Source organism: Candoia aspera, chromosome 1 (genome assembly GCF_035149785.1).
Source record: "Candoia aspera isolate rCanAsp1 chromosome 1, rCanAsp1.hap2, whole genome shotgun sequence".
Taxonomy (NCBI): Eukaryota; Metazoa; Chordata; class Lepidosauria; order Squamata; family Boidae; genus Candoia; species Candoia aspera.
In genome coordinates this window covers 286,019,048-286,034,527 of record NC_086153.1, presented here as the reverse complement: position 1 = coordinate 286,034,527, position 15,480 = coordinate 286,019,048, and the positions used below count along the sequence as shown (strand labels likewise).

The 15,480-nt window shown below is 36.4% G+C and overlaps 1 protein-coding gene across 2 annotated transcripts in view; it reads right to left on the bottom strand.

Annotated features, from left to right (window-relative positions):
• DPH6 (diphthamine biosynthesis 6) overlaps nucleotides 1-15,480 on the bottom strand; it is a 232,972-nt gene that overhangs the window by 148,124 nt on the left and 69,368 nt on the right. Inside the window, exons 9-12 of one of the 2 annotated variants that reach the window (XM_063290004.1) lie at nucleotides 7,053-7,195; nucleotides 4,913-5,055; nucleotides 2,227-2,294; nucleotides 1,545-1,588 (exon numbers count right to left, since the gene is read on the bottom strand). In XM_063290004.1, coding sequence (XP_063146074.1) covers nucleotides 2,227-2,294; nucleotides 4,913-5,055; nucleotides 7,053-7,195 — 354 coding nt within the window. In that variant the 3' untranslated portion in view covers nucleotides 1,545-1,588. Of the gene's footprint in view, nucleotides 1-1,458; nucleotides 1,589-2,226; nucleotides 2,295-4,912; nucleotides 5,056-7,052; nucleotides 7,196-15,480 lie in introns of those variants that run through there. The other variant, XM_063290002.1, reaches the window with a different exon arrangement.

Sequence of the window (15,480 nt, the reverse complement as noted above, 5' to 3'; positions counted from 1 at the left end):
AAATAGTAGTAAGGAATTTACTCTAAGGGTGATCCCCAAATTATTGTAATGATATTAATTCGTTATTTTAATTGCATCATTTTCAATATGTTTTCTACTCTATATTTTTTAAGTTGTTGTAAACTGTCTTGAGTATTTGCAAAAACAGAAATGCAGAGTATAAAGTAAATAACAATTAATTTAAACAGAACAGAACACTGTACAGGGCTTTTGCTGTTCAGCAAAGCTAAAAGGTGCAGTATGTAAAAGCTATCTGTTAATAGCATTGCATAAAGAACGGCAGGGGAAGAATGGAGCCTTTCACTCCACTCCACATGCAATGAAGAACATTCTTGTACTACTAAAATGTATTCTGCTTTTCCCTAATCACAGAAAGTGATGTGACACTGAAGGAGCTGATGTTCAAAAGAAAGTGCCTCACTACACATTCATTCTTTAAGAGAGCACAATTCTTTAGCATCCATGTTTGTTTACTGTAGATCAAGGAAGGGTACAGATTAATGAGTTTGTTCAATTTGTTAATGAAATGTCCCCATTGTAACAGAATTATCTGATAGTGGCAGGTTATAAGAGTAGTCTATTAAGTGGGAAACCTTTCAATCTTAATAAAATCAGGGAGGGACAAAGAGGGAGTACTTTCAGAGATAGCTAAGAATAGGCAGAGAACAAGATGGTTTCCAAGTTGGCCCTGTCATTCACACACAGAATTAGCTATCCCAGTGATAGTGTCATTATTTAGAACTGCAATCTTTCACTGAGCATTAGCTCTCTATTCTTTTCTTAATTTTCAATCTGCACACCTTATCTTCTCACCTGTAATTAAATAAGACTACTTTATTAATTTAGCAAATTCTGTGCCTGATTCTTATCATGTCAGTCTCTTCTACACTGCTTTACTCTTAGCCCTGCTTACCACATTTGAAGGGACTAAAATAAGGGAGCTTCTGGCCAAGTTAGAAAGGAAAAGGAGTGGGAAGAGAAAAATTCATAAGGAGAAGATGATAGACAATTTTGCCCAAACCTTTTAGCACAAGTTACTGTTAGATCCCACATGTTCACTAGCTAACTGATAATTATTTCAGAATTATGCTTCTATGAAGTAGGATGACTGGTTTGGGGAACATAATTCAATGGTGAAGAGCATGGAGTCATTATGAAGCAAGGTATTGCATTAAGAGACATGTATGATGAATCTAGGATAACAGCATACAAATTAGGTTCAGTACCTAAAAAGTGTTTTCTTTTTTAAATCAGACATTCACAGGTACTCCTGATGCACCTGCTACAATAGAGAATAAAAGATCATGCCTTTGAAGCAAGACATACAAAGAGGTGAAAGGAAGCCCAATCCAAACACAGAGAAACCAAGTCTGAAGAAAAGTCATAAATAAAGCATTAGTAGCAATGAAGTATATTCCAGTGTACCATAAATATAACACAGCAGTAGTATGAACCTACCTCGCTGGAGGACACAAATCAAATGCTGTCATATAGACTGAATTTATCACAGCAAAATCGGTCATGCTCTTCATATACAGATGGACCAAAATAATATCTGTCAATGCCAATCCTTTTAAATTCATATGAGCTGCATGTGGAAAAATAATGCAGCTGTTAAAGACAGGAAATATTAGATTTGTACTGAATGATACCAAGAATATTTTTTTGCAAAGAACTCCCCAAAGCATAACTGAACCTGAGGAACTTAGACAAATAGAAACTATTCTGATCAGTGTAAGAAATCAGTGCTAATTTCTGATGTAGTATATAGGCAAATACATTAAGTTTACTTCCTAAAGCTTCTTGATTTTGTTTGATCTTACACAGTAAATTAGTAAGAATGAAGAGATGTTAAATTCAAGGGCAGCTAAATTCAGCAGTTAAATTCAAAGCTGGTGAAGCTATCATAGTCTTACTCAATTGTGCTTCCTTATGTAATACACAAACTACTAAGCATTTACTAAGAAGTCATCAAGTTACCATATAATTTTAATATTTGATTTTGTATCATTAGATAAATCTTTTAAAGTTGTTTGTGGCTGAAGGTCAACTACAAGTCAAGAGGCTTATTTTGTCATATGGCAGCATTTCTTTCTGTCCTGCTTGTGGCTTTAAATCCTGAGGAATATTTTGCTAATTAAATAGACTTTAGAATTCCACTCATGGGTGAGGTATTCCCACCATCTTCCATTGGGTGAGAGGCCTTACTGACTGACTACTCTTCACCTACTGTATATCTCTTCCAGAAGATTGAAGAATCCTCAACAAAATATGGCAAGTTTTGTTGGGGACTTCTGAAAAGAGAATCAGCAGAAATCATTCTCCTTCTATTAATGTAGATTTTCATCAGACTGAAGGCTCTTCAATCTTGAAGGCAGTTCTTCAAAGATTAATGAAGGATTAAGGCCCATTATTTCTCAGTCAGGAACTTGAATATTCAAGAGCCATATGTTCATCGTAAAGACCGCCCAGAAAATATTACTATTTCACCTGGTTCATGACAGAGAATTGGAGAGACAGTTGCTTGCTTCTGTCTACTTGACAGATTACTTCTTTGAATGTTGGAAGTACTTTATGAATAAATGTGCTTTAAAAACTAGAGGGCAGACTAGCAGGGAACAAGTTACCAACTAAAAGTCTTGTGGCCTTAATATGGAAAGTCAAAACTACAATGTATGTTTTGCAATTCATTAACTGATTTCCATTTTGCAAAGCTTTTTCAAAGGCCATTAAAACAATTAACCTTGCAACAAGGCTTTTGTTACCTCCATCTTCTTGCCATAGTATATAGCAAAACAGCAAAAAAGGCAGCCAGCCAACCTGACTTTTGTAAGGAAAGGTTTTAACACATATCTGAAGAGTCTCAACCAAGTTTGGCAAAGATACCTGGGGTGATACTTTAAGATTATTAGGACTATAACTCACCTCTTTTTGAGAAGGCAAAATAAATACCCACAGGAAATGCAAGTATTCCCTTGGATCAAAAATTCACCAGTTCACCAGCAATGGGAAAGAATATTTTAAATGTAAGTCATCTGCCAAAGCCACCAGGCTTCTTAGCCTCCAGCCAGATATACAATTACTATTTTGGTTTAATTCTAATAAAAGAAAAATCAGGCAATGATGTATGTTATTTGGACTGGCTAGGGTCATGAAAATATTACAAAAATCAAGTAAGTGTTTGAGAGCTCCAGTCTTTCAATTTACATATTATGCCCAAAAGATTTATGCAGAACATTGCTGCCTTTACCTACAAGCCTGATTACAACCTCCGTGCTGATTTCTAGGCTGTTAGGAACTAGCTTAAGGGCCCTTTAGGAAGCCTGCTGCCTTTTTGCTTTGCAAAATTGCTCATGCTTCCTTATCATTCTGTATTCAGTCATGAACTCAGCTGCACAAGCCAAATGTTAAGATTTTATGAGCCAATACATCAAAAGTATGCATGAACAAGAATACCAGCCTGCCCACTGCAGCCTCTGAGAGCTATTTCCATTTTTATGAATGAAAAAGATGCCTGCATAAACATTTATTTATTTAAAAGTGCAAAAATGTGGAGGGATTCAGAAGAAAATAGAAGCATTTTGTTTTATATGTCAATATCGTGTAAGGGTTTGATAGTAAGAAATCCAGTTACCACAATTCCCAAGACATCAATTCTTTCCTTGCATTAAGTACATAAATGAGATTTAGAGCTACTGACCTAATCCTAGATGCCAAAATCAACCACAGCAACAGCTTTCTAGAGAACTTAATTTAAAATTATGATAAAGGCAGTTTAGCTAACAGAAGCGGACACAATGGGGAATGCATACACAAAACAAGGAAAGAACACAAACTCAGTGGCCTTGTATAATCAGCACAAGGGAGAACGTAAAAGGAATTCAGTCTAATTCAGCCTTTCTCACCCTTTTGACCCTGGAGGAACCCTTAAAATATTCTTCAGGCCTCAGGGAACCCCTGCACATTCAGGCTCAAATATAGGCCAGAAGTTACAAAATTACTGTATTTGTTTCATGTGTAGGCCTGTATATATGCATTAACAGTGCTCTTAAACTAAAAATAAAGAATGAAACTTACCTCTTTAATATGAAGTTGCCCAAATTTGAAACAACTTTTTAAATAAATCATGATCTCCCAGGGAGCCCCTAGTGACCTCTCACAGAACTGTAGGGTTCCAAAGAACCCTGGTTGAGAAACCCTGTGTCATGAGCACTGATGGTGAGCAGGAAGGGGCCCCTATCCAGGGGGGAAAACGCATGCGTAGTACTGAGGAGTTAAGCAGCCATTCAAAGAGACACAGATCAGACCCGCCTTGACTTTTGGGGTTTATCTGTCTGGGTTTTTCCCACACTGCTTCAGTTTGTTAGGATTTTCTGTCTTATGCAGCAGTAATAAACACTAGAGACCTATTCCTTGTCTCAGCGTGGTTTCCTGACTGTTAGGACACCCTGGTCTAATTACAAAGGTAAAAATGGACAACCCTACAATGGACAATCTAAGCATCTTCCATCAATAGTTCTTGGCACTTAGTAGAGCATTGAAAACGAAAGTCTGCCTACTCTTATGCTCAAAATAGGAAAGGGAATGCCTAAGAACTGCCCAGGAAGCCAACTGCCTATGTTGGCTGCCTCAATTCTCAGAAGGAACAAGATGCTTTCTACTATCTCGGGAGGAATGAGAGGAAAGGGAAATTGCCTGGTGATATTTTGACACAACAAATCACGTAATTTATTCTCCAGAGCATTGTAGTCTTCTTTACTTCATGCAAACTAAAAATAATTAGTGCTCTTAAAATTGCACTAAACACATTTAATTGTTTAAAGGAAACTAATTACTGATTATAAATTGAGCCCTAATTAAAACATATCTCTTCCACATCTTATACTACATTTTAAAATGTCCAATAAACCACCTTGGAGTGAGGAAAGGACATCTTTTGCCAATTCTTGTATGCTTTTTCCGTCTGATGGATGAAAGTAAGCGTTGATGCCTGTTATCCACTGGTAACCCTTCAGAGATTTCCCAGATAATTCAAGTGCCTTACCTATAAAGATTGAAAAATAAGAGGCATAATGAGAAAGCCAATTTAGTGTAGCGGTAAAGGCACCCGGCTAGAGACCGGGAGATCAAGAGTTCTAGTTCCACCTTAGGCACAAAGCCAGCTGAGCCAGTCACTCTCTCCTGGCCCTAGGAAGTAGGCAATGGCAAACCACTTCCAAAATCTTTCCAAGAAAAATGCAGGGACTTATTCAGGCAGTTGCCAGTGAATACTGACTCAAAGGCACGCACACACAATGTCATTTTTCACCTTACTTAGTTTTACCTACCAAAAAAACTTAAATGTCTGCTCTATGAATAGTAATCTCCTAAAAGAAAAAGCAGATCATTCAATACATATGCAACAATGTATAAAACAACTGGCAAACTTATGGCTGTACTTAAAAGTCCACTAGAAGGAGTTAATGCCTCCCAATATACAAGGTTTATTGCAAGGATTCTGATTTATAAACACATTATTTTCTTTTTCTTTTCCAAATCAAAAGGATAGTACAAATAATTAATACTGGATCTAAGACTTTATTCAATGAGTGGGTATATCCCTAAATGCTCTCATGAAAAACAAACACAGAGTGAAGGCCATTTCTATTTTTCTCCTCCCTTCTGGACCCTCAGTGCCACCTCCCCTGCTATTCTGGAGGACCTATAAATCCTCCAGAAAACAGTCCAGAAAGATAATATCCTTCCAAAGGAAATGTTCCATTAACAAGAAGAGTTTTTTCTCTTCATGATAGAATTTCCTGGATCCCACCCAACATTATTTTATAACTTTGCCATTTCTTGAACTATAGCATTATATTAATTACATGGTATATATCTCCATGTTCCAATGCAACAATTTGATGTAATGGATAAATGCAGCCTTGAACACTGATGGATACGTAACACGGGAAGTAATTTTATAGAACAAAACAAATGTTCCAGTTATGGATTTGGATTCAGTTATGCCCTAGACTGAAGGGGAAAGGATTGCATTTGTGCAAAGTAGGTCCAGATTGACTTCTTCATCTGCAGCATTATTCTATTCAGACTGGGGATACCTAATTCTGACTAACAGATTCTGTGGTGGGGAACAAAAACACGAAACAGGAAAGAAATAATAAGAAAGGCTCACTTGAAGCTGATTTGATCCCATCCACAGTGCAACTCCATTGTGCTTACACATCACTTCAAACTATGATATATGCTGATCATATTAATGAGTGGAAATTTGCATGATTAATATAAACTAGTAGTTCAAGGAAGTGAAAATATTGTTTAAATTATAGAACATAGATTATGATATGGCACGAAGAGCTTTGCATAATTTTACTGACCACATGTTATCTATTTTGGCATGGATGGATGGATGAATGGAAGGAAGGTTTCTCTTCTGTGCAGTTCTTCATTTAAATGAATGGGAATTTTCAGAATGAACAGCATGAATTTTTTGGGAATGTCATTCACACAGATACAAAGTACCACTACCTTACAGCTCAAATTTAAGGAGGCATGATCTCCATCAATCAGAAGGAGATAAATAATAGAATGCTGTAACTTATTAACACTAATGGGAATATATGCATATATTTTCTATCCATATCTTTAGTCAGTGGTGAGAGTAGTGAACATATCTTTGAAGTAAGCAAAATACAAAGTTATTTATTTAGTTACATATTGATTGATTGATTTGATTTAGGCTCCACCTGACTTCTGGAACACCGCAACATTGGGAGACACATGGATCCTGGGGGAACCACATACTCTACTTAAATCAGGAAGGAAGAAGGAAAGATAAATATAAAGAGAGATCTACTACAAATCTCATCTAAGGGGCAAGCTATGTTTCAAATACAAAGTTACTGAGAATATTAAATATTGAATGTTATGTTAGTATTGTTAAAAATAGTAAAAATTTTCTCCCCACTGGCTTATCTTAAGAAAATCATATAATCAAAAATCAGAAAATTGTTACCAAATGTCCACAGTGATTGAGGCAAGCAGAAAACTCACTTTCTTGTGCAAAATTTGGCCTTAAAAACTGCCAAGTAATGCAAGGGGTTTCCTTTTCCTTATCTGATGGTGGCCAAGCACTGTCTTCCATTTGTTTTGTGTCACAAGAACATTTCCCAGGCAGAATTTTGCCCCCAAACTGCACCTAATTAAAAGAAATATTGCAACATGGGTTACTTGCAAATTCGAATTCTTGGACAAGAAGATCATCTCTAATCACAGAGGGCAGGCCTCTGTCGTTCTAGCAAGAAAGCAAGAAGTTACTACTTATTACTGAGAATGTGTTTCCAAGCAGAGACACCAGCACAATTTCTTGGAGATCAATGCGACTCACACACATAAAACTGAATTGCAACCTAAGTGAACAGCAGTATGTAATGATTTAATTTACTTAGTACAATTAAGAGGGAATCATTATATAGATAAAACAATGCAAATCAATAGTACGCATTGGAACATTCGTCATGTTAATGGTAATGGAGACAAGAAAGTGCTTTAAATGCAACCTTAAACTTTCAACAATGCATATCTATTTAGCTTAAAAAAAATAAAACAACAAGTGTTTTCAAAGTGAATTAAACGAAGTCCTGCCACTGTCTGCTGCCCTCTTCTGGTGTGGATCCAATATTTCTCTCTCCATCTTTCTCTCTGTTGCATTTTCAGTTTATTACTAGTACTACAGTATTAGTATTTTACTCACAAAAAGCATTTAACATAATTCATAGCATTAGTAGACAAAAGACAGATAACTGGAAGATCACTGGAAAGCTTTTGGTGAGCTATGTATAGTCTGCCATGGGCCATTTTCTTTGGAAAGTATACTGATCTTGATGAATCCTTGTCTGATCCAGAAAAACACATTCTTTTTAGTGTAGCAGGTTAACCTTTTTTGAAATAAAGACAGCTTGAGTATTCACTTTACTTTGAAATGATACGTAGTTCACAGAAGTTTTGTATGAAAAATGTAGTGGATATTAGAATTTTCTCAACACATATTCAAAGGCCCACAATACCATATCTTTGTCCATATTTTTTTTTCAAAATCATTGTTATCTGATCATAAGACTAGGCTCTTAAGAAAAGCATCAATGAATACTTTTAACCAATATGTATTGCATAGTGGGCATTATCTCAAGCTGTGAATTTAGATTAACCTATGACTACTGAAGCAACTTAATTATTGTACTAGGTTACAGAAAGCCTTTTGGTGTGATCCTGATCCCTCAGAGCAGACTGGATTTTGGAAGACAAAAAGAATTAAATTAAGTTTCATGCTTTCTTGAGGTCTAAAATAGTTCTTGTACTAGAACACATATCTGTTGTTTACTTGTACACTTGTTCTATCTACATAGAATGAAAGGTCATCATTCCAAAGAACAAGACGCATGCATCCCATTCACTCTTACACACTTCTTTCTATTTGTGTGATGTCTAAACAAATTGGGGTTGCTAGTTCCTCATGTCGTTTATAAGATTACAACTTGCTGGGTTATAACCAGCATTTGTTAGTTTGGGGAGGGGCAAAGGAAAGGGGAGGTAGGTGGCATAGCATGGCTGAATTTATGGATTTATGCCTAAAGGCTGAGTTTCTTGAGAACTACGTCTCTAGTGGTAATTTAGATCCTGACATGGAGGGTGGGTGGATGATAGAACACTCTAGGTCCTTTGATTCAGATAACAAAGATACTTTGGTATTAATAATAATATATTACATTTATATGCTGCCCAACTCCCAGTGACTCTTTGTTAAAAGCATTAAAAAAAAGGAAACAACACAAAACAAAAATAAAGAAGTTCTTGCTAAATCCAGTAAAATGTCAACAAACAAATAAGACATATACTACTGCGTATTTTTTACATTGGATAAATAGACCAGTTAACTAGGAACTGGGTTATGGAACTTTGGACAAATTCCTTTTCTTTGAATCCCTTCCAATCACCTAGTCATTCCAACTTAACCATGCTTAAGAAAGATACTGGAAATAAGTTTACCTCCATCACTGATAAATCTAAACAGGTTTCTTAACCGCTCCTATATTAAGATTCCCAGTTAGATCATTGTTTAGATATCCATTAAGTACAATTACATTGTAGTTATCTTAGACTGGAGAGGGCTGGAAAAACTCTTCAGCTTCACCTCTTCCATGTTGAACCAACCTGTCATTTATGCTCTGCATAGAAGTTCTCAGTAGTCCCTTATTTTAGGATGATGAGGAGAATGGTGACCTGGGAGCAACCTTTTTGAGTAATGGCTCCTATTCTCTGGGATAGTCTCCCCCAGAGGCCAAATTGGAGCCAACCCTGACATATACCAGAAACTGATAAAACAGAATTGTTTTGGAGAACCTTGGGGTAATAAGGGAATGGACATCTTTGCCTGATTGGCTAGGCTGTCATTTTTATTAGGAGTTTTTATATATTTTACTTATTCTGTTTTATTCAGGTTTTATGTTCTATTTTATTAAACACTGAGAGCCTAGTATATAATTACAGCAGTAGGCAAATCAGTAAATAAAAAAATAAATCCATATTCCTGAAACTGGCATCCCCCCCCTTTTTTTTAAAATTGCGATTAAGAGAAAATCAATTATCATCTGAAGAAAGCCAATATGTTTACCCATTAGCTCTGTAACATGGTCAGTTGTTCACATTCAACTGAATAACTTGTTGTTTCATTTATACATTACCCAACTATGAGATACTCAATTGGCTGGGATGAAATTACTAGTAAGAAGCAGTTAAAATGTGTGTAACCATTCTTGGGTACATTTGTTAGAGCCAGCATGGTGTAGTGGGTACACTGCTGGACTAGGACTGTGAAAACATAAATCTACATAGTAAGAATTTTAGTGGAGCTCTGTATGTTTTATAATATCATTATAAAAGGTAATATAACTGTATGGGTTTTGGCCTTAGGACTGAGAAAATGGCAATGTTTCTTTCATAACGAGTTAAACACCAACTTGCCCCAGTAATACTGGAAGTCTATTGAAAGAGCATAAGCCTTAGAATTTACCTTACAGAAAGCATACAGCTGTGTACATACCAATATTTTTAAGCTCACTAATGAAGTTAATTTATATTCTCCTTTTGAGATATACACCATATAATGTACAGAACACTCACTAAAAAACTTTTTTTCCCAAATAAAAACTCTATGGTTTTATCCACACAGAACCAACTGAAAAAATAACTCCCTGATAATATTCAGGCACCTTGAATTTTTTCTTCTTACGTTTCTACAATATATCTAGGAAGCATTTTGACTTTAGGGCTTCTACTGATTTACCTGCTAAGAGTACAGATGACACATCTGTGCAGAGGCAATTCCCAAACATTCTACACTTCTCACCACATACAGGGAGGCCCATTTTACCCGTCCAATCCCTACACAAGTGTATCTCAACCTTGGCAACTTTAAGATGTGCGGACTTCGACTCCCAGAATTCCCCAGTCCACACATCCTAAAGTTGCCAAGGTTGAGATACACTGCCCTACACACTCTCCTTGACCTAACTCTTTGACACATACAGTAATTCAAAATGTATGTGAGAGAGGATAACATATGATTTCCTTTTCTTCCACGAATCCTACTTTGGCTCACTAAAGCATTGAGAGAAGCAGGGGGAGGGGAAGCCATAAAATGATTATAATTTGCCACTTATTTCTCCTTTTAATCCAGAAACACAGAGATAAACTGAGATAGCTCTCCTAATTTTCAGGCCTGTTCCATCAAAACAGAAAAAGTTGATCAACATAATCAGGCATGGTTGCAAGACAGTTCAGGATTGAGCCGGTATAAACTTGCTAAATATCTCAAGTTTTATGGATGCTTTAAAAAGAGCAAGCATAATTAGCAGCCTCAGTGTCTGTTTGTTTGTTTGAAGATTTTCAATTCTCAGCATTAAAAACTTTCTCTTGCAAACATCTAAAAGCGACGGCAATTCTCAGATTGGAACAGAGCATGAAACTCTAAAGACAGAAGGAATAGGCTTTTCTAATCTCTTCTTGCTTTCTGCTGTGATCATCTTTCTCATTTAAACAATGTTTTGTGGGAGAGCACATGCAGCTTGCGTTGTGAGTGCATCCATACGTAGGGTTGGAAAGACACTTGCCTTATGAACAGTGAGTAGGTAACATCTACAGCTATATAATGTCATTCACAGAAAGAAAGAAACAGAAATGGAAGGGGAACTATTGAATATGTGAAGCTGAATTTCTAACACAGAGAAATAGTGGATATATCTTTACCCCTGCCCCACAAAAATCGATGATGTTGTTGATATATATTTTAAAGACAGAATGAAAAAAATAATTACATTATTGAAAGATAAAAGAGTCCACTGGCACACAAATATGCCTTCTTCCTCTACAAACATTCCACCAAGAATGGATTTCATATGCAAATGGAAATGGTGACATGCAACATGCCAACATTTCAGTCATGATAAATAGCTTCTAAATAGTGCTACTTTTCTGTACTGCCCAGCAACTCCTAAAGACAATTACTGAATCCAAAATGGAAAGGGCTTATGACTAAGCAGTCTTTTAAACTGCCTTCTAAAAATAGAAATGAATCTTTCTTCCTTTCTTTTATGTTTTACAAAATAGTGTTTAAATGTTTTTAAGCTACTTTGATCCTGTGGAGATTAACAGAAGATTTTATGCTCTAAGAAGCTGGTAGGAATTATTTGTTTTAAAAAGCAATGAATAAAATCTTACCTGTCAGATTCTGATCCTCTCATACATAAGATCTGATCTTGTTTGCTAGGCACATTTTCTCATTTTACCATTACATTAATCAGTGACTTTATGTATATGAAATATTTGCTTTGTCCCCTATATAGGAATAAATGTTTTATGGCTAAATAACATTCCTCACTTCCAACCTGAGAAATTTAAACAGGGCAGTTCTGTACATAAGCACACACACACACACTCACACACATGCCCTGATAACCTATCTGCTCATTTCTCTTACAATATGAATGAAACATCAGAACTACTTTCCTAATGACCCGAATTCTGAGTTCTAGTTCTCCATGCTTCATCACAGACTTTATGTTTTGCAGCATATCCAAGTGAGCTAAAGAAGAAAGAGTTGTGAGCTGGGGGATGGAGAGAACTATTCAAACAGACCAAAAATTAGCATATAAGATTTGATTTATTACCTCAGCATGTTTTGGGGCTGTTTATTCAACTTAAGGAGGGATGTATAAGTGCTTCAAATCTGAAGCCAAAAAGGTGCTTCAGAATGTTGGCCCCTCCTGTGTCTCTTCCTCGGCTCTCACAGAAAGTGAATGATCTGTGGGAAATATGTGATGGAGTGAAGGAGATGCAAACAAGATGAAACAAGGTGCTTTGGAGCAAGCATGAGCATGAGCAAGCTATCAGTGCCTCTTTAACTCAAATGCCTAGCTTACTCAGCTTGTGTGGCTACCAAGCAAGCTGAGGAAAAGACAAGTCTTCCTAAAGGAGATAGTGACAGGTACGGCATAGGCACTCACACCTGTTCTAAAATACCTTTCTGAGTTTGCATCTAAAGTGCTGCACTTTGCATCCCTAAACTTCTGCATATAAAATTCACTCTATTTGGTCTGGATCAGGCCTGTGCAACTTGTAATAGGGTAATGGCCACATCGATAAATTAAAAATAATTGCAGGCCACAGAGAATAGCTAGCTGTTTGGTGCCCAGCAGCATGACAGCAGGGAAGGAGCTAGCAGAGGTCTGGAGGCACTGGAGGAGCTTGGCAGCCCATCTTTTGGGGTGGTGGCAGCAGATCCTTCCTGGCGGCAGCGACATTTGACAGCAGTGGATGTATTGAGTTTTTTTTTCTAAAATGCCAGTGAGCTGCACAAGGCTGCTTGGTGGCCACATGGGGCCCACGGGCTGTATGTTGTGCAGACCTGGTCTAGATGCTCTTGCTGTTTCTAAAGATCCACAGTGGTTGGTGATTTGGGAATAAGTAACTGTGGCTCCTAACCCAGTAACCCATTCTTAAAGGAACTGATGAACTCAATGTTACTTATAGGCCTCCTATGGCATAATAAGTTAAAATGCCTTCTTCAGTAATCCAGTGGAGGGTCACTTTGGAGAACGTGAAATTAGTTTCCTATGATCTTAAAATGAGACTAATACATCAAAACATTTTACTTCATGTATATTAGACACCTTAGTAAATGTTTAATAAGGGAAGGTTACAATCATCTTGCTGCTGGAGGTGCAACTCAGGAGTTGAAACATTAACTCACATGGTTTGGACCTACAGTATTTTAAGTATGCAAATATTCTTCTTGGCTGTATTTCTAGGCTTTGGAATCTATCAAGATAGAAAGAACAGAGGATTTTTCAGGAACTGCAGTTAGTGAAAAGAATTATCATACATCACCGGAAGGAGAATTATGCACCTGATTTGCAGCAACGGATTGTGAATAACTAAGAAAGCAATATACTGTAGTCTGGTGGAAGGGCAGGGAGAGGAAAGGAAGAAAGCAATATAGTCTTTGGGGAAGGGGGAGTGGCACAACATAATTTTGCAGGCCTTCCCTCCCTTTTTTTTTTTCATATTATCACGAATGTTGAGGTTGTATTATATTGTTAATATTGTTATATGAATCTATACTTTTTCTTCTATTAATTAGTCTAAACTAATAGACTGCTTAAAAATAGCATACAAAGAATTACCTTTACCAACTGTGTTCATTAAGCAACTCTCTGATTTTCTGTAGTCACTCAGGGAAGTGATCTCCTAGGTACAACTAATGTCAAAACCAGGGGGAAATAAATGCTACAAACCTCTCTGGAAAACAACAACAAAAATAATTGCAATATTTTTTGAATATTCTTCGAATTGGGGGGGGCGTCCTACCCAAAGCCTGAAGACAGGATTCAGACTGGTTGACAATGCATAACCCACCCACCCTCTCCCCAGATTAAAATAAAAGTTAAATTAAAAATAACATACAATGTTAAGGCAAAAGCAGGCAAGCTTCTTCTTGTTCTATTTAAGTATTTCTTTTTTAAAAAACTTGTTTTTTCCTTATTCTTTCCTATAAAAGTTGAGCATTTTCAGTACAAATATTATATTAATATTCTTTGAGAAATGACAGCTTCTTCCCAAGAAAGAAAGGGAGAATCCATTTGTGATTAAGGCCCACAGAGATATCAGCATCATAAGGTATGAAAAGCAGCAGTGACATAATACAAGATGATTTTGAGTCAACAGCTTCCTAAATGCAAAGTTCATGTCACTTTCAAACAGTGGATTTTGGTATCTTTTTCCCAACTAATACAACATAACTTCTTTTTTAAAAAACAAACCTTAGTTCAACACATGATAAAAATACAATTTGTTTAAATCAAAATGATCTGCATATAATTTTTAATTACCAAATGATAAGACAGAAAACAGAAATGCATATTGAAAATAATCAGATTGGTGGAATTTATTTTTAGTGACGTAAAGCTGCAAATCTCCTTTCCTACAGAAATCCTACAGAGCAGCTTCTAACAAGGTAATAATATTATCATGGATCAGAGCTACTTTTTGTTTTATCAGAGCTCAATTTAGTCTCTTTCAAAATGTTCTGCAGGCCTATACAAGAAAACAGCTCCCCTGTCAGAATAGATATCCCACACAAAAGCATATTTCTAGATGCCATTTCTAAATATGAACTTTCCCCCCCTTTCTTTAGCTCTTTCATTACAAAAATACCAGTACCAAAGAAAAGCAAGTCTATACTATAAGAAAGATGAACGAAAGTGAATCGAAAGATCTTCCATACTCATTCATGCAATCCCTCTGTCCTGTATAAAAAGCATATTCTCCATACATACAGATAAATAAGCAGCAAAATTATTTTTTCCTCAGTCCTTTTCTTTGTTATCCCCTACTGTACATCAAAACATCATTTTTCCATCCTTTCTCCCCCTAATCAAAATGAAATTTGCCTCCTTTGTGTTCCAGCAACTTGGTTTCTGTTTCATGCTATGATTATACAGCAACAGTTTTAAGATCCATCAGAAGGTATACTCTTACTAAACAACAACAAAGCTTTCATGGAGTGGACTTCTTTTAACCTAGTGAACATGTCATGAGGCAAAAGAAAACAGTTTCTTGGTGTTGGCAAAATCCTAGGTTCATCATGCAGCTCATTTTATCTCCAGTCATGCCAATTTCTGCTTGTTGCAATGAATTATTAACCACAAATAAAAACTCAGTGGGGTACAACACAATTCCATTTTGCATAGAAATCAACCATAAGGGCTTGTGTATTACTCACATACACATACAGGTTTTTCACTTAAACTGATGGGACTTCAAACTATTTAACAAGGCTTGGATATTAACCCAGTGGGTTGTTCAGTGAAAATAGAACTGAGTCTGCTCAGCCTTGAGAAGCAATAACATAAAAGGCTGGTACAGTAA